This window comes from Anas acuta, chromosome 3 (assembly GCF_963932015.1).
Source record: "Anas acuta chromosome 3, bAnaAcu1.1, whole genome shotgun sequence".
Taxonomy (NCBI): Eukaryota; Metazoa; Chordata; class Aves; order Anseriformes; family Anatidae; genus Anas; species Anas acuta.
The window spans coordinates 37,612,249-37,635,929 of NC_088981.1; the positions used below are offsets into that span (position 1 = coordinate 37,612,249).

Sequence of the window (23,681 nt, forward strand, 5' to 3'; positions counted from 1 at the left end):
GATAAATACGTAGAAGACTGGGAGGCATTCATGTTTATATTGGGTTTACATGACAAGGGTTTGGTAGCAGGGCCTGAAGGGGTGGCCTCTGTGAGAAGATTCCAGAAGCTGCTCTATATTAGATAAGGGCCAGTTTCAGATGGCTCTAAAGGGACCCACCACTGGCCAGAGCTGAGCAGGTAAATGATGTTGTTTGCACCTCTATGAGAGTGGATTTAAGAAAAGGAAAAACAAACAAACAAACTGCTGCTCAACAGCAGCTGAGAGAGCAAGGAGCAAGAAGCAGCCCTGTAGCCCCAAGGTGAGTGCCGCAGGAGGGCAGGAGGTGCTCGAGGCAGGCAGCAGCAGTTCCCCCGCTGCCTGTGGAGAGGCCCCTGGTGGAGCAGGTGGATGTGGCCTGGAGGAGGCTGCAGCCCATGGAGAGGAGCCCACTCAGGAGCAGGGGATCTGGGGGGACCTGCCGCCCACCTGTGGGGGACCCGTGCTGGAGCAGTTTGCTTCTGGGGGATCGACACCGTGGTATGGAGCCGTGTTGGGGGGCAGCCCTTGGGCAGCCCCCGAAAGCTCAGTTCGGGAAAGATGGCATCCTGTGGGAGGGACCCCATGTGGAGCAGGGCAGAGAGTGACCCTGAAGGAGCAGTGGAGATGAAGTGCTATAGACTGAACACAACCCCCATTCTCTGTTCCGCTGAGCTGCTCAGTGGGAGGAGGTGGAAGAGGGTGTTTGGGGGGAAGGTGCTTTTAATTTGCTTTTAGTTTTCATTGGCCTAGTCTGCTACTGAAAGGCAATAAATTATATTAATCTTCCTACGCTGTGTCTGCTTTGCCCATGACGATTAATTGGTGAGTGATTTCCTGGTCCCTTGAGCCCTTTCCATTGTATTTTCTCCCCCTTTTCCTGTGAGGAGAGGGAATGAGAGAGTGGCTGTGGTGGAGGTTAGCTGCCCAGCAGGGTAAAGCCACCACAATATCCTTCATTGGTGGGATTTGTATCTTAGTATAATATGTTAGTATCCTGGATAGGCAGGGCATAGGCTAAAGTCAAGTTCTAACTAAAGAAATAACCTTGCAGTAGTGGTGAAGGTAACACTAACATGGAGCTTTCATTTACAAGCACTCACTAACACATGCCAAATAAAACTAGCAGCGCCTTGTCTGGCTGGCAAGTAGAAAATATGAATACAGTGAAAATTATTTCCTGACAGATCCCGGCTTTTGCTGATAGACATTCCCAGTCCCAAATCTAACAGCTACTTAATACAGATCACCCGTATCACTGCTAGACACACGATAGTGTTTAGAAGTCAGTCACAGATGAGTATACCATCACACTATATTTTTGTACAGGCAGTCAGATGGTCTATCTCCCAGAGACCTTTCAATACAAATATAAGACGGGAAGGAACAGAAGAAAACAAAAACGGATGGGGATTACAAAAACATTTTGAGAGTATATTGGCAAGGTGGACAGTGGACTAAATTACTCCACACCATGTTCTTCTAGGCCTTGAAGACAAAGAGAAATTGAGAAGGTTTTGAAGAAGAGCATATTTTGGGCAGATGCTTTTATGTCTGCATTGCTTGCAAGAGGCCTTTGCTAATTAATCAGGAAATTACTGCTTTTTCCTTCTGCAAGGCTACACAGACAGGTGCAGACAGATGCAAGAAAGCTCTGCTCATGCTCTGAGTTTCCCAGACATAAGCTAGCTTCTGTCTGGAAGATGTAGAGTCATGTTAATGTGGCACCATGCCCAAACTAACATACCCTGCTTCTCAGCAGTGCTTATTAGCTGAGGTTCATGCACTTATCTCACTTCTGGACTGGGGCCTTCCTGTGTCTGACAAGCTAAGGGCACAGGCAGAATTCTCATGTCTGTCTGGCCTTCCCTGTGTGCAGACACTTTTGTATCATGACATTCTGCTACCTTTTGGTAAGAAACAGATTGTTAAAAATTACCAGTTCTCTTCTCCCAGTTGCACTCCTAAGGAAATTTTTGTCAGTCTGCCAAGATGATAACAAAACACACGAACATCTCATGGTTCAGCTCACATCATCCCCAAAGCAGCAGTAATGGCTGCGAGAGAAGCTAACTCAGGAGCTGCCAAAGTGCTGAGGTGGGAAACAGAAGTATGGATGACGTTCTTTATGAAGCCTGAGAACAGACCATACAACCCACAGCATGTTCCTGCAACCTGGCCAAGAACCAGGTTGCACTCTCATACCGTAAGTAATCCAGCATCTGCCCCCAGTGGCCGATTTTTGGGAACAGTGTGAAGGACAGTTCACAAGGAGAGAGTAAGTCTCAGTGCATAACCCTACTGGTTCATCTGCCCTCCTGAAACTTCAGGTGGCATGATTTTTACAGTTCTCAGAAAAAGAGAAAGAAATGCAGCTGTGCTGTGTTTCTTCCCACTGAACGCTGTTAGGACCCATAATCCATCATTCCTACACTAAAATGACAAATTTCACTGGTTTTACGTTGAACTACAGCTACTGTGGAAAAGATACTGGATTCAAGCCCCATTGGTAATATAAGGTATGAGACAAGTGCACACAGTTTAGCTATTACCTTTCTGTCAGGCTCAAGAAATTGCATTCAGCCATAATAAAATGCTACTGAGACTGGAAAACAAAGGACTCAGTGTGTGGGAAAGGTATACTGTTCATATTGCTCCTAACATTTTAATTTTGTTTCCCTGTGGTTATTTCACTACATTATTTTCATATTTTTCAATGGGATGCCTACCTTCACTGGAAAATATTTGCACAATGTAGCAAAGTTTAGAACAAAGTAGCTCTAAGTATGCTTTTTTTGTTTGGCTTCGAAGCCTAAATAATATTCTTTAAACACATCTTAAAAAAAAAAAAAAACACAACAACACGAGGCATATGTATTTGTAAAATAACATTTACACTAATACACAGATGAAGGATTTTACTGTGGATATACCCAGAATGTCTTTTGCAAGCAAGTATAAACATATTTTGTCCGCCCTCCAGATTGCTAGGCCATAATAGCATAAAGATACAGCTCACAAGCTCTTGATTAGCAGGGCCTACTAGTTCAGGTTAATTGATGCACCAGCAATGGCTGTATGGCTTCTGGCCAGTGCAGAGCACAGATGGATTTTTGCTGGTAAATTACCATGTACCCTTACCTTCTAGTGAAGAATTTTTGAGCCCAGTCTTGAGAAAGCATTTTATATGGGGCAATACTGGAACAGGCTGACACTTAAGTCCTTATGAAACCAGAGGCTAATCAATGCTTAAACTTGGTTATATGCTTTAATCTGCTTTTTTTTTTTTTTTCTTTTTTTATTTCTCCAATTTTGCTGTCCTGAATAAACATAAGTATGTGCTTTTCTCAGTGGAACTCTAAAAACATTAACATACAGCAGTTCAGACAATGATTTAGTGGTGTCAAGTCTAACCCTTATCAAAAAACAGTAACACAAAGAACAGGCATTACATCTGGGACGTGCAAAGCTATTTCACTAGTAACTATATTGCATTACATTTGAAAGTAAATCCTGCACATTTATGAGAAGAAAAAAAGCCTCGTATGATTAATTTTATTCAAAATAATTCAAATTAGGGAGTCTCAAATTTTATATACTTAATTTGAATATACAACTGCTCAGTTCTTTTGAAGTGAACTCTGAAATAATTGGGTAAATGCCTTTTTAGAGGTTTAGATAAATGTCAGTCTTAATCTTTTGCAGCAGGGGTCACTATAAACGAATCTACAAAAATCTGACAGTATAGAATACATGTACCAGAACAGATAGTCAAATTACTGATTATAGATAAGGAACCGTGTCACTGTAGGTGAGCATGAGAAAAAATCCAAACATTTTTATACAGGTAATTTCCCATACATCAGCTGTACAGACTTAGCTCTTCCTTACAAGAATGGTGACCTAATTCCAAACTATTAATAGAAGAGAAATAAAGTTGACTCCATGATATTTACTCAGATACAGGAATTTTAATGCAGTGCATCAAAGGAGTCAGATGACACCAGCAGTATTTTATATAATGCACAAAGTTTCACTGAAAATGTTACCAAATATAATCAGACCAAGTATTTAAATATGAGTTCAAACCTATTTATAATCACAATCTTTTGTCCTTATTTGCATAGTGCGCTGGGTTCTTATATTTGAAGGTTGTTTCTAGACTGGTATGAGAGCAGCATCTGATCTGAAACATTAAAATAAATAAATAAATAATTTGCCTGTTATAAATGAAGATATTTGTGCTGAATAACAGTCTGAATATCTAACATGATTTTGTATGTATGACATTAGCAGGCTAGATTACAAGGGTTTAGTCTTAGCAATGGATATTTCTGTAATATGAGACTAAACTACTCTTTGTTCAGCACTTACTAGGACGAAAATTCCAATTGAATCAGCTCTGAGCCTGCAAACACTTATATACTTGATTACCTTTAAACATGTGAACAGTCCTGCTGAGGTCTATGAGTCAGATCCTCAACTTGTGTAAATCATAGGCTCTATTTAAACCAACAGAGCTATGACAGTTTATATCAGCTGAAGATCTGGCATCACAGATATAACCCCATGCATAAAGACATGTATGTGCACAATTCTCTCTCTGGGCCCCTGAAAGCTATAGAGGTTCAGGTAAATTTCATGGAAAGACAGAGGCTGCATTGAACATTACTGTGTTTAAAGTAATTCCAGACCGTTAAACACACATTTATTATAAAGTCAAGATGAAAAATTATGAATTATTTAAGTTTATTACACCTTAGTTATATTTAAGATGTTACCATTCCAAGACTTGAGGACAGCTAGCTGGTAGTTATGACCACAAGTTACAAATATTTATGGTACAAAGCAGAAGACCTTTTACGGTAATGGAAGCATGAAAGGCAGTTTCGATGTAACAGCTTGCTTGCTCCGCTCTTATAGCGAGGACTCCAGAAAACCAGCACCCATTAACCTTTACGTAAGAGACAGACTTCACAAGCATGCTGCTGAAAGTTAGGAGATATAGATGTAAAAGGAATAAATATGGAGATCACAAGGAAGCATAACTTAATCTGAAGCTTAATTACAGAGTACTGACACTGACAGTATTTTCAACACTAGAGTGCAAATGTTTGTAGTGTAGTTATAAGGGGAAATAATGCAGGTTCTAGTCTGCATGAGGTAAAGGAACACAAATGTCCAATTTATACTTGGATCCACATGTGTTTTTTTTAATCTTTCCAGTGGGCTGTGAGAAAGAGCACGTATTTATTTCTGTGTCTTCTGTGCTTGCCCTTGATATGGTATCTCAGTGTCACACAAATATGCTTTCTGCTTCCCCATTCCCCTGTGAAAAATAACTAACCTCACCTCAGAGAAACAGAAAAGATGCATCGTATCACTGAGGTTCTGATCCAAAGCCTACCAACAGCAGTGGAAACGTTTCCAATAGCTTGCAAACTCCTATCAGCCAGGAACTGAACCTAGATTTTTTTGCATCTCCACTCTGTCATTAGCTGAAATGAAAGTTCAGGGCACCTTTCATATTGCAGCAGGTGCTGGCCTGCTGGCACCAGAGCACCAGTCCTTGCGCCGGCAGTGTGCCCAGGTGGCCAAGAAGGGCAATGGCATCGTGGCTTGCATCAGGGAATAATGCAGCCAGCAGGACCAGGGAGGGGATAGTGCCCCTGTTCTCAGCTCTGGTGAGGCCACACTTCGAGTACTGTGTTCAGTTCTGGGCCCCTCACCACAAGAAGGACATTGAGGAGCATGTCCAGAGAAGGGCTGCGAAGCTGGTGAAGAGCCTGGGACACAAGTCCTGTGAGGAGCGGCTGAGGGAACTGGGGGTGTTTGGTCTGAAGAGGAGGCTCAGGGGAGACCTCATTGCTCTCAACTGCCTGAAAGGAAGCTGTGGGGAGCTGGGGGTCGGCCTCTTCTCGCAGGTAACTAGTGATAGAACTAGAGGGAATAGCCTCAAGTTGTGCCAGGGGAGGTTCAGGTTGGAAATTAGGAAACATTTCTGCTCAGAAAGAGCAGTCAGGTATTGGGAGGGGTTGCCCAGGGAGGTGGTGGAGTCCCTATCCCTGGTGGTATTCAAGGCAAGTTTGGACGTGGTGCTTAGGGACATGGTTTAGTGGGTGACATTGGTGGTAGGGGGATGGTTGGACCAGATGACCTTGGAGGTCGTTTCCAGCCTAATGATTCTGTGAATCGATGTCACACGCCGGCTGCCGGCGATACCAAACCGCGAGGAGCGCTTGCCCCCTCTCTCCCCCTCTCTCCCCACCCCGTCCCCGCGCCGCCACAGCCGCCAGCCCCGCCGCTCCCTCAGCGCCGGGGCCCCGCGGCGCCCAGCGCCACCTGGCGGCGGCGGCGGGGGCCTCGCCGGCCGCGGGGGACCCCTTGGGGCAGGCAGGGGCAGGGCGGCCACCGCCACCCGTGCGGCCGGAGGAGCCCGGGGCTGAGCGGGGCGGAGCGGGGCTGAAGGCGGGGGCGGGGGCCGGGGCCGCTCCGCCCCGCTCGGTGGCCGCTTCCTGCAGCGCGGCGCGCCCGGCGCTTCCTGCTCCTCCCCGCGGCGGGGCGGCTGGGCTCGGCGCGGCCGGGGTTGACCTGGCGGCCCGTTCAAACTCGGCGGCAGGGGGGGCGAAGCCCGGGGGGCGCCTCCCGGCCCTCGCCGTGCGCGGGTGAGCGGGGCGGGGCAGGGCAGGGCTGCTCGGCGGCGGAGGGGAACGGGCCCCGGCGCCCTTCGGGGCGGGGGGCTGCCTTTTGTTCCGCTCTGCCGGGTGGAAACGGCGGGGGCGTTTTGTGGAGGAGCCGAGCCCCGCGGGTGAAGCGGGCGGTGCTGCCGGGGTCTGCGGGGACAGCGGGGCGCCGGGGGCGCGCAGCGGGTGCCCGCGGCTCGGTGCCGCTCCGGGCCCGGCAGCCGCGGTGTGGCTGCAGCGCATCGCCGCAGCAAGCCGTGCAGGCTCAGCTCCACACGTGCCGCCCAGGATCCACAAACGAGTGTCACCTTCATGGCCAAGCGTGCTGCGGGAGAGGACTTCACTGTCCCTCAGAAAGAAACCCGTTAGGTCAGAGCCAGCGGGAGCGCCGCGGCTGGTTTGCTGGGCAGGAGACTGGCCACGCATCATCCCGCAGCTGTGCTGGCTCAGGAGCCCCTTGTCCTTGGTAACACCACCTGGTTGGTGTTACCTCAGAGGTGGTTCGAGATAAGCACGTGAAAGCGAGGCACACGGAGAGCGCTGCCCCATCCCTGGCTGTGCACAGCCCCTCTGGCAGCGCCCCATGGTGCAGGTGGCTCCTTCCACCCAGCCCGACCATCGGGTGCAGGACCACGGATGGGCAGCAAGGAGTGCGCCCAGCGTGCGGCCTTGGCGTGCTGCTGCTGCAGAGCTTGGCTACATGATCCTCGAGGTCTTCTCCAACCTAAATGTTTCTGTGATTCTGCACTATCAGCCTTTTCCTTGGTGGTTAACGGGGATTCTGCTGTACGTGCACACCCACCCTACGTGCCTGCGCCTTTGTTTCTGGCTGTAACTTCCCAGTTAGCGCTGAAGTTCCCTGGTTTCTATCTGACTCCTTTCTTAGGTAGTCCCGACTGTCTTTTTGTAGGAAAAGAAAGTTGGAAATCTAGTGCATTAGCTTTTCCCAGCAAAAGTGTCTGGGAGTTCGCCAAGATTTTAGCTGCAAGTAAGTTGGTTTTATATTTTTCAAGTACAACTTAGTTGTTGGAGATGACAAAAATCTTGTGGAGCAGTAATTTCAGTGCAAGTCCCTGCCATTGGGCTGTGTAGCATTTTCTCCTCTATGCTGCTTGACAGGATGCTCACACTTTGATTTTGTCTTAGTTCTGGCAAGCAGTGGAAGTGTCTTAAAATGACAAGCCAAATCAAACTGTTAAAAGCCTACATATAGTTATTAGAGTGGGCCATTCTGCTGTTGCTAATAATGGTCTGAAATCCACTTGTCATGTGGGATCCATAGTGCTTTTTATGTCCTGCCCCAGATGCTTGATGTTATAATAAACTATTGGTTGGCTAGGACTGTGTGATATTAGGAAAAGCTAAAATGCAAAATTTTATTATCCTTGCTATTTTCTTATAAAAGCAGAGGCTGCAGAGCAGTGATTGAGGAGCTTCCTACACAGACAGATTTCCTTTCTGGAAGGAATGTGTTACTTGGAGTTAATAGGGAAAAGAGCTTTAGAAGTTTCTGTGTCCTTTTGTGCTAGAGGATTTTTTGCAGTTACTGAAAATGAAATAAAATTCCAAGTATGTATGTGTTTTGGTGGTTAGGTTTTGTGCTTTTTTAATCTTGTGCCTTCAGGTAGAAAAAACTGTGTAAGTTGTAAGGTGCAGCTGCCTTTGTTGATCCTCAGATCTATATTTCTCTTTTTTCTTTATGAGGGATTTATGTGACTTAATGTAGTAAGGTTGTGAGATTTAAACTTATGATGTTTGCTTAATCATATTGTAGAGGCATATCTTCTATAATTTTAAACTGTTGTTATTTTTTCCCTAGTGTGCACTGTAGAAGATAACACAGTCTGTTAGGATCAGCAGAGCAATTTCTAATTTTGAAAATTTTTGCTCTAGTCATTGAGTTATGTAGCTCTGTGGTAGTCATGGGTTTTGTTGGAGTTCTTGGAAGATGGTGGGGTTAAAAGTTTTTGTTTGTTTGTTTATCTTTATTTTTCTTCTGATTACATTTAAGTTTTCAGGACTTTAAAAACTTCTTCTGCAAGTAGTTGCTCATTCCAAAGTACTTGCTTATGAAATTTACTTTTGATAGGTTGTATCTTTGCATGAATAGAGAGGATGAAGAGAATATCATCCTTCTAAAGTCTCTAAATGAAGCTTGGATTGCTCTTTAACGTAATAAGGCCCGTAAAGTCTTAATCTTCTTACACTCCACACACTGCCTGGAACTCATGTGTGAAGAGAGAACAGCAGAATGATTGCTTCCTTGCTGTATGTTTTGTGCAAACTGGTATTAAGATTCTGTACAGTGAAGTGTAAGAAGAGCTCTGCCATTTCTTCTCTTTGGTCATGGTGTGGCCCAACATCCAACTCCACTCACCATATTTTAACGAGTAGTTGTCAGCCAGGGAGAAGTGTACAGCCATTGGAATAGTTCAGATGCATTGTGGAGTTTGCATTGGATGGAGAGAATAGAAGTGTTGGGAGCAAGTGAATTGGTAACAAAACTGCTTGGAGAGTACACCTGGGAAATGTATTTACCTACAATAGCAATTATTTAAATAGATTCATGTCTTCCCCTTTGGACAGCATAATAATTCTGCAAAGTCTTCTTTCTTTTTTACGTGGGGAGTAGTTTTGAAGAATGCCCTGAAATGTTTTTGTTTTTCTTTTTCTTTTGTGGAGAAGAAAGCCCTTAGTGATTATTGAGTATGTAAAGCATAGAGAATTTGGGTGTTTCTAGCAGGGAAGTTTCATGCTGCCTTCTGTCACTTGTGAGGCAGATGAGCAGAAGAATTTTGATTCCCTTGAAGAGGGGAAAAGGCTCTGTGTTAAGGTTTCAGCCTATTGCACAGGTTTAGATTATTATTTGTGGACAGATCTGAAATGAAACAAGAGCTGCTTGTGCAAGGCAGAAGTTTCTAGCTCCTAACTCCTGTTGCCTCTTGTAGAAGTGAAAATACTGTTGGCAGGATGATTGTTAAGATCTTGTTCTCTCAAGGAGCATTCTTTTTAATTACCACAAAATTTCTGGCAAATACTTACAAGAAAAAACAATGTACTAGCAAACATCACTTGGATGTTTGCTGGCTTTGGCTGCTAGGAGAGCTTCTAGAACAGAGCTGTAGGAGTTGAATACACGGAATGGCAAGCCAGTGAAATCCTACACAGGGTGGTTAGATAGCTGTGCACATCACTGCATGCTGCATGTTTCGGTTCTTCAGGTGCTAAGTGTAGCGGTAATCCAGGCACTGCAACCACCTGCCATAAGGCACAGCTACAGTGAACAGAGACCCAGGTGGGGATAGAAAAGGTTTGTTCTGACTTCTCTCTGGTACAAATTCAGTACTCTTCATTGTTCAAGAAGCAGTCAGCCATGTAGCTGGCTCTTCTACAGCTGTGGAGTTTTCTGGATTTGGGAAGGGGGCACAGTTCTGTGTAAGCTGTAGTTTCTTTCCTTGGGGTAGAAACCAGGCCTTGCCTACACGTGGCTGGGAGCATGGTTACCTGGAGGCTACAGAGAAGGAAGTGCTAAAGGAAGTTTTGCTGCTGAGGGCAGTCCATCTGAAAAATGTAATACGAGTGGCCAGCTTCACCCTGGTTTGATCCCAGTACGCTGTGGGATGAATAACGCCTTTCCTAGCTCACTCAGCATTGGAGGCTGGAGCCTCTTTTTGCTTCTCTTGACAAATCTCCTTCACGAAACATAGGGAATTGTATCCAAGTAGAAGCAGAGCACAGTGCAGGCAATAGCCTGTGAGTGCTTTGCCGTGTAGTCAGCGCTATGAGCACTTTAGACCCCCCTTGTGAAGCGTATCTGTGCTTGCCTCTTTTTTTTTTTTCCATCTTCCAGCCTCACTTCAGAGATTGTCTTTTAAGTTTAAAAAATAAAAATTCTGCAATATTTGTTCATCATCGCCAGTGGCATTTAGACTCGTTGCTTTTTCATCCTCTTCCCTGCCTCCCCCTGCAGTGAATCACAGAAGGACTGTTTTTCTTAGTCATTAACTGTAGGTGTTAGCACACTCTGGTGCAGGCAGCTCAGGAGGAAAATTTAGCAGACAGCTGTCTGGCGATTGGAATCAAATCAGAAGTGTGTTTGTGGACTTGAATCAAAAAAGGATTCTTTGTATACAAAAAGAATATAGGTAGCAACTGCAAGATTCCTGCTTTGAGCACAGTGAATTCAGTGTGTATGTTTATTAGAAGGGGGGCATGGTTGTGACTGGACCTCACCTTCCAGTGAAATACCCAGACTTTTTTATTTTTACGTTGTGATACCCCGTGTTTGATAATCATCTTGTAGATGCTCTTGGCCTTTATTCAGAGTTGTAGGATTCATTTTGGCTCATTTTGCCTTCTGACCATGGCTTGTCTATTCACAGAGTTATTTGGAAATAAGTCAGCTTTGTATTGATATCTTACCTTAGTCCAAATTAACTTTGAGTGCATGTACCAACACCTTCAGGAACAGGTTACTGCTATTCTCAGGAAAATCTAGTGGATAATCTATGCTTCAACTTTAATTATATTATTAATCTAGATGAGACCAGTCCCATCTTGCTACGTGCATTTAAGAGCTGACAATCATATTATTGATGAGTGGGGCACAGGACAGGTTCTGTGCTGAGCTGATTGCCTGGATCTGCCATGTGTATTTGATACTTCTCCATCTTTGTTAAGTTCTGCAGCAAACACCAAAAAGATGGTCTAATTATTTTTAAGCGGAAAATCCAAGAAATCAAAAGGAAAAAAAAAGACAAATGACATCAAACTTTTCCATAGAACATGTCACTTTCTATTCTATTTCATGCTTTCCTATGCCCTTTCTATATTTGCTGCATGGTAATTGTGCTTCAGTTAGTGCACTGGGTGAAGATGGTTGGATACTGGTTGGATTAGCTAAAGAAGCATGACCAGTAATGATATTGAAGCTGAATACCTAGTTTAAAAATGGAAAGAACTGTGAAATTTGACCATTTGAAAGGTGTCCCAGTGCCTGCAAAAGAGATCAGAGATCCATCTGACTCAGGTGTTACCTAATTGTGGAAATCTTGGTGTTGCAAAAATGAATAACATTTTTTGATTCTCCCATTCACAGAGTGAAGTACAATATAAAATGGAAACGTTATTTTCATGCCTCTGAGGCAACAAGAATAAATCTATAACTAACTCAGGACTACAATGGTGACCATGAAGCTGTAAAGAGCAAAGGAAAACTGAGAAACAAAGTGTCCAGGTGAAGTTGTAGGTGTCTCAAAACTCCAGGTGCAGAATAGTAACCCGAGAAGCTAATAAGGTAACTTTTTTTGTTTGTATATTCTGTGGAGAACTGTTTTTCTGTGATAGGCATGTTCTGACCGTTCACCAGATAGGATTGCAGTCAATGAAGCAGTACAGGAGAGCTGACCTGTTACTGACCGTGGCATTTGCTCCAGGCTTGTATTTTTTAAGTAAGCTTATAACTAGTGCTATTTGGTGTGGGCCTCCAATAGTCATTCTTCTGCTATGGTACTGACAACTGTCACTTAAGTAAATTCTGGATTTGCTTTACAAGGAAAACAAACAGCTCTTTTAGAATCATTGATTTTAATATGCATACAAGCAACAACTGATCTTTAAAGATGAAATTCTAGATCGAAATGGAAAATCTTCTTGCCATACTGTTCACATCAAAAACATATGCTAGCTCACATTGTTGGATTTTAATTTTATTTTCTGTATTTCTTAGAAGACTGATGGAGAAAAGACTGGCACAGTATGCAGCTGACACACAGTAATATGTCTGGGAACCAGTATTCCTTCTGCTAGGATAGCTTTACATGCAGCTGGAATAGTTACCTCCAATTGAGTACAAAAATAATTGGAGTCTTTAGTGCTGGTTTGTCTGTGGGCTAAATTGAAAAGATTGTTGAATGTCTGCTGCTGTGGCCTAAATTCTTGGATACTAAGAAATCTAAACTTTCTCTGGAGGAAATTTTTGTGATTGGTGAAGACATTATGAGGACACACTTGGCAGCGAGTTAAAGGGCTGAATAAGAAACTGTAACTTTAACCAAATGTTCTGTTTCTTTCTTCTCTACTCTGTTTCAGATGACATCTCTACCAAGGAGGGTGAAATCTCAATCCAAAGCCCTTATATCAGAAGATGATGAACTATCTCCATTTCTTAATTCGTAAGATTACTGTTTCCATGGTGGCTTTTTTTTTTTCATTTATATGGTATATAGTTTTGGTATATATGTTACAACAGTTTTCTTTAAAGATTTGTGCAAAGCTTGAATGGAAGCACAACACAATTTCTGAGAGGTTTATTAAGAATTCTTAGTGCACAAAATTTCTAGATTGTAAAACATAAACTACCTTTGCTGCTTCATGCTCACAATGAAGTTAGAGTGAAACTGAATTGCCAGTTGTTGAAACAATGTGTGTGCATGCCAGTGATGAGCTTCAGGAAAGCTTGTTAAATGGTTCCAGCTGTTAGCTCTGCAACAGGAAAGACCTGTGTTTTTTCGAGTGTAACTATCTTTCTATTTATTTTTCCTGTTTGTTTCTTTTTGTGGCAGAAAACACTCATTGGCTTGCTTTTTATTCTTCTCACAAGCAGTATTGTTTACTTGTTTGTTTTTCAGGAGCTCTGAATCTGAAGAGGAAGAGGAGGAGTGGGAGCCAAAAAGCAAAGTTGCCAAGCGACCTCAGTTGACAAAGAAAAATGTGGCAAAACCTAAAAAACCTGCTGCTCCACGGTCAGCAGTGGCCAGGAAAAAGGCCAAGAAGGTAGCAATAAAAGAAGAATTGGTGAGTATCTGTAAGCAAGAGACAATTACCATGGAGGGCAAGTAACATAAGTAGAATTTGTCCAATGCTAGTACATTCGGTTGCATGACTGAGTGATCAGCTCATCTGATTCAAATGTTACCATAAAGATTAAGTAGATTTGATAAATATGGCTTTCCTCGTGTATTTAACTGTCCTAAATCTAAGGACTCTCCCTTTAAAACTTTAGCCAGTGATTATTGATAGGGTTTTCCATGAAGATATCTTTCAACAACAAAAATACATAAAAAGCACTGTTTTTTCCGTAATGAAAACTAAACACCATAATGCCTCTGGTTTGTGTGTTACTCCTTTGATGTCTTCTACATTTTTACCAGCTCAGTACCACAACACAAATAAGTCCTGTTTCCTTATGTTTCCTTGCACGGTTGTTCAACCCAGTAAGGGCAGAAATTTATTGTGGTGAATCTGTGATATATTACTATCAGAAGTTAGTTGTCTTTTGTCAAAGATTAGCATGAGAGGTTAGGTCATGACAGGATCCTGTACTTCTAGTTTGTATTTATTTTTCTGAATGTTTTGAGATACGTGGTATATTGAGAAATACATTCATGGACTCTGAAGGTGATATCTGGGGAAATTCAGGAAAGAACACTTGGCTTGTCCAAAGTTAAGCAATAGCAGACCAAATCTCAGTTCCAGTTCCCATTTTGCACCTAATACCTCATTGGAAGTGTGCTTCCCTGCAATGCTGCTCCCAGTTTTGTTCAGATTAGTGGAGGTAAGGACTGTAGGTTGATAACTTCTGAATGAGAGCCCAACTTAAATCTTTCTGGGATAATTTAATTTGATCTTTCTTTTAAATTGTGGGTCTGGTTGGTACGTTTATCTTCTTATTTCCTACACACAAGAAATATTTCAGGTTACTTGATGTCTGGCTTGGCATTTCCCTGCTAGACAGGGACTTCTCTGGGGAAAAAAAATGTCTGGTTTGAAGTTTTCCATGGTTTTAATTGAAATGTGGTTGAGACAGTTTATAAGTCAATGCCTAATACGGTTTCTATGTCCTTTTTGGTAGGATGTATCTTTGCCTATTGCTCCTGCAGAAGATAATAGGGTGCAACTTCTAAAACCTAAAGAAGAAAATGTAGGCACTGAATTGAAAACTTTAAATCAAATGCCAGTAGTGCCTAAAAAAATGGAAACAAACTCATTCCAAGGGACGAATGTAAAGAGTTCAGAGAGTGATGAAAAACCTTCAACAAGCGCTCCTATAGCGGGAAATCAAGTGAAACATGAGAAATCTGAGGAGGATTTTGCATTTGATGAACCACCTTTTAAAAAGATTAAATCGACTACATCTCCTGAAGGAAAGCCAGTAAAAAATCTAGGAGGCAACAAAGTAAAAGAAGAATTTGAAATGAACTGGGATATTGTACAGGTATGAGATCTTTTCCTTTTCTTAGGTGTCAATGAAATCATTTCCTACATAATTTGCACATAGAATCTAACATGCAATTTGAATCCTCTTGGCATCAGTTGGAATGTCAGAGCCATTGTGCTGCTAAGTACTCCTTTAACCTCTGATTAAATTGTCATAATATATGTATAAATACAAATGTTGGTTGATAACTGTTAAAAGTTCAAACCTTAACTTTATTCTAACATCTGTGACTTATGAAGTCCTTACTACAAAGCTTGCCTGTAACAGTTTGCTGCATATTTCTTATGTATCAGCACAAGTTTTTTGGTATAGCCAACTGAAACTTCTACAGGAATGGATGCTGAAAGATTTGGGGAAAGTTTCAGAATTTAAGATTTAGTTAGCATGAGTCATTTCATTGTAGAGGTTCATTTAAGAGCGTGTACCAGTTTGCAGTACCATGAAGGAGAAGTTTGCTTTCTTGAAACAACAGTGACATCAAGGGAAGTATCATTTTTCCTTTTTGTAGGATGTTAACTTTGAAGCCATTCAAATAAAGACAGTTTTAGGATAGCTCTCATTCTGGCATGCTAGCTATTGTTAGAGAACATTTTAATATGAGTTCAATATGTATCATGGTTAGTACTGCCTACATAAAAGGGTATGAAATTTTATATGCCTGATTCTTCTAAAATATTCTTGGAAATGCAGGTAGAGAATTTGTTCTTTACTGTATTGCTGCTTTAAATTTAGTGAATATGATTGTGCTGGAGTTTTTATGTTTTTAGGCCTCGTAATTTTGAAAGGCTTTTAAATCAGCTGTCTATGGGAATAATTGTAGTAGAGTTCAAACAACCTATGATAGTTAAACTATTGGTAAGATAAGGTACCTATCTAATTTGTTCTCATCTTCTTTTTGATGCACTGTAATTCTATCTATAGAAAGCCCTGTTTGTACAAAATCACGTTTAGGTGTGTGAGACTTAATTCATCTTGAAACCTATGGTAATATACTAGTTCCTATTGGCAGAGTTGAATTTGTATCAGCTTTGTGTTTGTGTTTTTGTTTATTTTGTTTTGCTTAACCAAGAGGTATGCTGGTGTTTGTTTAAAAGAAACAAAAAAAGGCTGGAAGTTTTCTGTGTTGCCGTGGGTAGCTTGTCTTTTATTGTTGTTGTTGTTTATCCTATTTAATTCTATTCCCAAGGGACCCTATTTTTCTTTTTCTTTTTTTTTTTTTATTTGTAGTCACAAGGTCTTGGAAACATTGGTTGTTACATGTCTTCTTGAAGTACTGGTTGTGGTGGTTGGATGTGTGGGAAGACTTACATCTTGTCTTGTCAGGGACAAAACTGGTTAGCATATTATTCTGGAGTTGGTTTTCAACTTGAGTAAGAGGCTGTTTAAAACAATCCACTACCTTTCCTAAGCATTTTGTTGTGTGGTGTGTTGTTTCTTTTTTTCTTGTTACAGGTTTTGTCAGAAAGAACAAATGTTGAGCCATGGGTATGTGCAAACTTAATTCGCCTCTTTCAAGAAGAAAACACAATTCCTTTTATTGCTCGATATCGAAAAGAGCTCATCAATAATCTGGAGGCTGATGCCTTGCGAGAAGTGCAGCAAACATTGGAAGAGCTACGGTAAGTAAGTTACTGGGAGGTAGCTGAGAAAGAGGTGAGTAACAACCTGTTGCTGCTTCTGCATCCCTTGGTTCTGACATTTTGTACACACTGCACACATTATACACAGTGTACACATTGTACACATTATGAATGAACTCATAAAGGAAGTTGAAAACTGAGGTAGCTATGTTTGATGCCTATCTGTTTTTTAGTCTACATAAAAAGAAATCCAACATTATTAATTGTCAAGAAAAAAAATATTTTGGTCTGCTATTTTAGTAGCTTATAGATCCTGGAAATATGTAGACCAATTAGATATAAATTGCAGTCTTAGAAAAAGAACTGTTAAGAATCCCTTGACTTCTTGCTTGGGATAGCGAAGCTTTCTGGTAAAGAACACTACTTGAGGTTGTAGTATACCAGGACAGTGGGCTAAACCATCCTGGACCATTACAGCAAAGCCTGCTGCAGGGGTGGATGAGACAGCTCTCATTCCTTGTTGATTTTGGGTGGATGTACTCTCTTGAGACAAGGGTACAGACTTCAGCTATTCTCTCAACGTGTTTTTTCATGCAGCCTCTTTTACTCTCAGGTTGTGTCCTAGGAAAAGATTATTTCCAAAGAGGGAATGTGGCCTGAGATGGTCTGAATGAGTTATTTAAATCATAACAAAACACCTTCACTGTCTGAAGCAGGGTAATGTCACAGATATCTTAATTAAGGTTTAAAATCTGGTATGCTGTCCTTCGTGCTGCAGAACTACTTTGGTATGAATTACAGCTGTAAGTGCTCATTGACATGGATTTAACTTTTGACCTTTTTATTTGGCTTTTGGGTCAGTAATCTTCCAAAAAATGTATATAGCGGTAATGATGTTCTCTATCGTTTGATTCTTTTTCTTAAGGCTACCACAACATATTTTGATAATCCTTTGAATTAGAGAAAGAGTGATGGTTAGGAACCCTTTTTTGAATTGTCAGGATTTTGTTAAGGGATTAGCATGAGATTAAAATCTTCAGAGGTTTCAGAGGTCTTCAGCAGTGCACTAGACAAGGTCAAAACAAAAATCCTTTTTAATCCACCATGAAATGTAACTGTTAATATCTCTCTTATGTTTTTAGTTCTGTTGCAAAGAAGACACATACAATGATACAGAAGTTGAAGAAAGAGGGGAAACTATCAGGATGCCTATTCACAGCATTATTAAACTGCAGAACTTTTGAAGAATTGGACCATGTGGTCAGTATACTACTCATTTTTTTAGATCATCCTTAGTTTAAGTGTAATCGTGCATAATGTACATAGCATGACTGAAATATTTCCTTGCCTTTTAATAACTGTTTTTTGTTTGTTTTAAGTCTGCACCTTATAAAACTGGGAGTAAAGGTACCAAAGCCCAGAGGGCCAAGCAGCTGGGATTAGAACCTGCAGCTCTTTCTCTCCTGCAGAATCCTATGGAACTCAATCTCTTTTCTTACATCAGACCCAATGTCAAAGGTAAGTGCTTTGCTTCTATTAGCACTAATGTCTTATTTCTAGTGTTTTAATTGTCCTTAGGTTGCTGGAAGATTTTTTAAATTATTTTAAATTCCACACTTCTCTTAGCAAGGTGCAATAGAATTCAAATTTAGTGCCATAGTTCTCCAACCTTTCCTGTTTGTGCTTTTTTTTAATTTATTTTATTTTGTGTGTGTGTGTTGTAAATAGCAATGATTCTGGTATACAAGAGACAGAAGTCCAGAGCTGTTATAGTCCAAGTCTGTATGTACTGGAAAGAGGGAGGAAGTGTACTACATATCTTGGACCTCTCTATGATTCTGCTCATATTTGAACTGTCAACTGAAGATTTGACACAGACTGTATATAGATTGAAGAGGTTTATATTCATATTGTTTACTTAAGTAAATTTCACCCGTCGCAGCATATTTTAATAACATCTGGCTCTGCTGACTTGGAATGAGCAGGAGAATTTTTGCTATTGGATGACAGTAGGGGTTGGATAAGATGTAATTGCTGAAATTTTAGCAGGAACTTTAACAATCCGATAGTTTCATATATAGGCTGCAGAACTGTGTTTCTTTGTGAATGCAGTTATGGGTGAATCTGTAGGGGGCAACCTCTGACAATAAAATATGAAGATTGTTGCAACCTTCTGTATGCTGTTAAAATAGAGAAATGCTTTTCTTTTTCCCTGCCCCAACACTTGCTTTTTGACTTTTATAAGTGCTCAACTCCCATGTGGGGGTGATTCTTATTCTTGCCACTTTAGTTGTTCTTCTATTTTGTTACATATTGTTTATAAAATTATCCTAACTTTGCATTGAGAATCAGTTACCAAATAATTTATTTTTTTCTTTTTAAAATGTCACAAAGCAGTCTATTGCAACCACATATCTGACTATTCTGTTGGTCTCAGGAGCCAAAAGAAAATCATGGTGGAAGTTAACATAAATTATTTAGGGTGCATTTAAAAGGCAGTGCTATTTGTTGCAGTATAAACACTACTGATTTTAAAATCAGTATACTTTATTTTCATTTTTGTTCTAAAAATAACATAGTTGGGTTTATATAATCATTTTAATTTGAAAGGCACATCAGAAACCATATACAAACTGGATCACTTTTATCAACTTGGAAGCCAGTTTGACAACCTATATACAGTTTGAGATCAGAGGGAGTTTTTGTTGAAGTGGTGAGTGCTTTGTTGTGCAGAAAAGTTTTCATCAAATCTTTTTAAGATATGTTTTTTTTTTTTTTTTTTAAATTGAATGGTTTTGAGAAGACAAATACTGAATTTTTCATATGCAGTAATCCAACAGTGAAAGAAAGGTGATTTCAGCTCCCTAGTGGTTGTGAATTCAGTAAAAATATTAGTTATCAGAGCTATGCATTTTTTCTAAATGGTGTTATAAAAGCTCTTTCAACATACATGCAGCCTACCAGACAGTAGAGTTAGAAACGATGTGTTTTGTGCTAGACTGTTAATCCCACATCTGCCAACTGTAGGATTCTTGCTCTGAAGCATTTATTACTGACCATTGCTAGAAAGGGGATTATATAGATTGATTTTTAAAATATAAGATTTAAACACTTTTTTAAAAGCTGAAAGATTCTGTTGTTAGATAGCTGTAATGCTTTGTCTATGGAGATGTTTTACAACTTCACTGTTTGAATGTTTGAACGGTGTTTTGTGGGATAGGATGAGTCTACCCTTATCTCAGAACTGTTGCCATGCAAACTCCTGCAACATAGCCAGGGAAATACAAAAGTATTACACAGAGAAAAGACAGGATTGCCAGCAGAGTTTTTAGGCTGTTTCCGTCTCAGTCAGCAAAATGTGTAAATTTCTGCTGCAATTGATTCATTTTATTACAACCTCACAAATTACACTTGAATGTCCAATTTTACTATTGTAAATAATTAATCTGTCATAAATATCAAGATCTGTTAGCACCAAATTCATGGAGTTATTACTTTTCACCCATTTTAATGCTATTTTAATTTATGATACTGCATTGATTAGTTCAGATTTAAAGATATAACAGTTATAGATGTTTTGGAAAGAAAGAACAGCTTAAAAAAAATCCAGTGAACTAGAATTCTTCAGTGAAACCTGCAAATCCGATAGATAAGTTGCATCAAATTTTCTCAGTTCGTGTATGTTTTGTTATTGCTTCTGCAGTTGTGTAATTTTCCACATTATTTTTTTTATAGTTACTAATTTTTTTTCCCCCTAAGGACTTGCAAATATCCAGGAAGTAGAGGCTGGAGTACAGCATATTCTAGCTGATATCTTTGCTAAGGATAAAGATACCCTGGACTTTATCAGGAAATTGTAAGTTTCAATTTTACTTTCTAAATTTTTCCAGGTTACATGGTAAAAATCAGTCTCTTATCACACAGATTCACAATTTTTAATGATCTGAAAACAGTATTACTGTTACGTCTCTTCCTTCACTTGTGCCAGAGACATTCTTTAGCGTTTCTGCCCATCTGGTTATCAGTGGAGGAGAAATCTCCTCTGAGTGTAGCAAGATACTGTGACTACTCAAGACTGGCAAATTATCCATGGCTCTGTTCCGTACAGAGCTGATCTCCCTTGCAGTTACAGAGAGATCACTTGAAGGGAAAATTTTTCTCTCCATGCACTTCTTTCAAGCTGCAGATTTTCAAAGGCATGTCTGCTGTAGCAGCTGCTCCAATATTTAGTGCTTGACATCAGTCAATGTAATTACGTTTATTGACAGTTAATATTGGCATTACTAGTCTATCAGGCTGATGGACTATTCTTAAAGCAGGAGTTCCTTCTACTGTATTAGCTGAACGTAAATATTCTTGCCTTATGTAATGACTTCCTGGTATTTGTCATGTCCAGGGAGGTTCATGTAACAGAGTAAAAGTTGCTTGTTGCTTTTTGCTTTTTTCCTCCTTGCTGTATACCATCTGGGACAGAGAACACAGTTATCAAATAACAGATACCTTCTTAGGAGCATATGGTTTGGTTTGAATCAGTTTGGTTCTGTTTAGTTGGCCTATGTTTGCTGTTTATTGTAATGGCCAACTTTATCACAATGCTAGGGCACAGCTGTGTGATAATTTCAATGGAGGGGATGTTTTGTAAAGGAAGTTCAGTCATTACCAGACTACCCCCCCCTCTTTTTTTTCGACCACCAGAAGCTTTTTAATTGGATGCACAGTTCTTCACAGATACCTCTCTTTGATCTAAATTGTAATTTTGATCTAAATGTGTAATAATTTCAAGTAGCGTTCAGGAAGCTGTATTTAGGATCCCTGTTGCTTGTAAAAATAATGAAAAATTTTACAGGTGTTAGGTGCTCAAAGCAAGAAATGAGTTCTGAGGATGGGTAGGTTCAAAAGAGATTTTGTGTTTGTATAACATAAATTACTTCTGTAATATTCTCTGCAACTTCTCAAAATTTGTTCTGTAAAGTTGAACTAATAGCTGACCAAACTGAAGTCCAGGTGGTGGCTTTTGATTATCCTTCACTTTCATGAGAAGGTCTGTGTTCAGCATTTCCTGAGAACTCTTTGAATTTCTTCCCTTGGTATGTTTCAGTCAGTATATATTAGGTCAGTTTCTGCATTAAGGTATGTAGTAGGTCTTTGACTGATTACAGAGTTGACATAATTTATAATTGGATAAGCATTGTTTTTTATTTAATATGCATTAATAGCTTTTTGCAAGTTTTATGCTAAAATACCTATTAACATTTGTTTCTTTTATTCAGATGTCAGCAAAGGTACATTTGTATCCAGTCAGCCTTGGCGAAAGTGTCATCCAAAAATGGAAATGAAAAAGATATTGATAAATTCCAGCTATACCATGAGTTTTCTTGTAATATAAAAAATATTCAGCATCATCAGGTATACCTTCAAATTTTGTTTTTCTTTTTCTTACTATTGTAATTAGCACAGATAGCTTTACTTTTGAAGTTTAATTACCAAATGTAATAGACTTCACATTCTTCAAATACAGGTCAAAGATGTTAATCTCTGCACTAACAAACAGAATAGAGGACTGTATCTTCACTATGTCTATTGTCTAACTAATTCTCATAAAAGCAATATTTATAATGGCATAGGGATCAGAGATTTCATTGCTGGTATGACTTATTTTCAGTGTCAGTGCCATGCCCTCAGTTCCTTCCACCAGTGACAATTGCACAAGTTTTATCAGGAGAGGGATAAAGGATAAGTGACAATTTATTGTCTGTGTGGAGTGAGAATGGGATATTGCATAGTTGTGGAAGTTGCTTGGTTAGAGTGTAAGTATTTGAAGAAAACTTGGATAAACTTATTCTTTGTTTCCTTTGGATGCTTGCTGCAGCACAGACCCCTCAGACTGTGCTTATGGCTAGAATGCTCAGAGCTATTTGGCATCAAGCTTGTCAGGTGAAAGTGGTGAGAAGTATCAGGGGGAAGGATCCAGAAAATTAAAACTGGAGATGATCTACAATTGCAGCTCTTGTCAGCAGCAGTGTCACGTAAAAGTTAAACAATCTAGATAAAGAAGCTCTGCAGAACCCCTGAAAATGGGTTTGTTCTGAAAGTCAACGGTGTTCCCTTATGAGACATCTTAGGTTATCCTAAGCCCCAAGTCCAGTTCCACATGACTGGGAAAAGAACTGGGGGACAAAGCCAATTTACTGGTGTCTGAGAAGCTGGTGTCTTGATAGTTAGGCTGCCCCCATTACTACAGATCAAAGTTTGATGCAGTCAGTACATTTGTCAGGGCCTTTACCTGGGTTCATTACTAGTTGCAAACTGAATTGTTTCTTGGTTTGGTCACAGTTAAGTAGCATTAAAACAAAATTGTCAACTGCTTCCATCCAGAAATGTTCTTTGGCTGCCTTATTCTGCAGCAGAATAATTTATTGTACGCTACAATTTTAAAACAATGCAATATTTTGAATTTATCGATGATTTTCTTGAAATGGATTTATTATTCACACGATTTTGCAACATATATGGGTTACCTTTAAATGCTCTTCCGACCATTCCTTCCAGTATGGATGCTGTTAGGTGAAAGACTAAATTGCTTCGTTTGGCTGCTCTTCTATTGAATGGACACCTCAGCAGTCAAAGACTCGAGCTTTTCCTGCACTGAGAGCTGAGTTATGCAATGTGCATTGGGCATATGAGTGTTTTCTGGGATGACGGTATGATTTACCTCATGTTCAAGGCATTGTTATTTTCCCTGTTTTACGTAAAGAAAACTGTTGCTCACATAGAGCCAGGGCTCTAAACCGGATTTCCCAAACCTACTTAGCACTCTGTCCATGTGCACTGTTTATCATCTAGGATGTGTCCTTTTCGTGTCTTTTTGATGTTAAGTTTAACTCAAGCAGTTCTGAATCTGATTTATTTCTCCTTTCATCAGGAACCTGAAATTCTCTTCTTTTTTTTTTTTTTTTTTGTCCCTGCTTTCCAGTGAAGCTCTTGTAATCACAGGTTGACTCTGCACTCTCACTTGTATTTCATTTCCTGAATACCACTCATATTGCCTATTCTAACATATTTAAGATTCATACTAGGGAAATATTCAAGTCGGAGTCATTTGATCTTCACTGAGGTTTCAAGGCCCTGGGTACATCAGGGCTCGTTTTTTCGAGTCAAGAAAGAAACATTTTATGATCATCT

The 23,681-nt window shown here is 40.4% G+C and overlaps 1 protein-coding gene across 2 annotated transcripts in view; it reads left to right on the top strand.

Annotated features, from left to right (window-relative positions):
• The first annotated feature begins 6,520 nt into the window (after positions 1 to 6,520).
• Positions 6,521 to 23,681, top strand: part of SRBD1 (S1 RNA binding domain 1) — a 127,804-nt gene continuing 110,643 nt past the window's right edge. Inside the window, exons 1-10 of one of the 2 annotated variants that reach the window (XM_068676668.1) lie at positions 6,521 to 6,683; positions 11,800 to 11,997; positions 12,792 to 12,874; positions 13,331 to 13,496; positions 14,554 to 14,916; positions 16,372 to 16,538; positions 17,642 to 17,759; positions 17,879 to 18,017; positions 20,259 to 20,355; positions 21,770 to 21,905. In XM_068676668.1, coding sequence (XP_068532769.1) covers positions 12,792 to 12,874; positions 13,331 to 13,496; positions 14,554 to 14,916; positions 16,372 to 16,538; positions 17,642 to 17,759; positions 17,879 to 18,017; positions 20,259 to 20,355; positions 21,770 to 21,905 — 1,269 coding nt within the window. In that variant the 5' untranslated portion in view covers positions 6,521 to 6,683; positions 11,800 to 11,997. The remainder of the gene's footprint in view (positions 6,684 to 11,799; positions 11,998 to 12,791; positions 12,875 to 13,330; positions 13,497 to 14,553; positions 14,917 to 16,371; positions 16,539 to 17,641; positions 17,760 to 17,878; positions 18,018 to 20,258; positions 20,356 to 21,769; positions 21,906 to 23,681) is intronic. The other variant, XM_068676667.1, reaches the window with a different exon arrangement.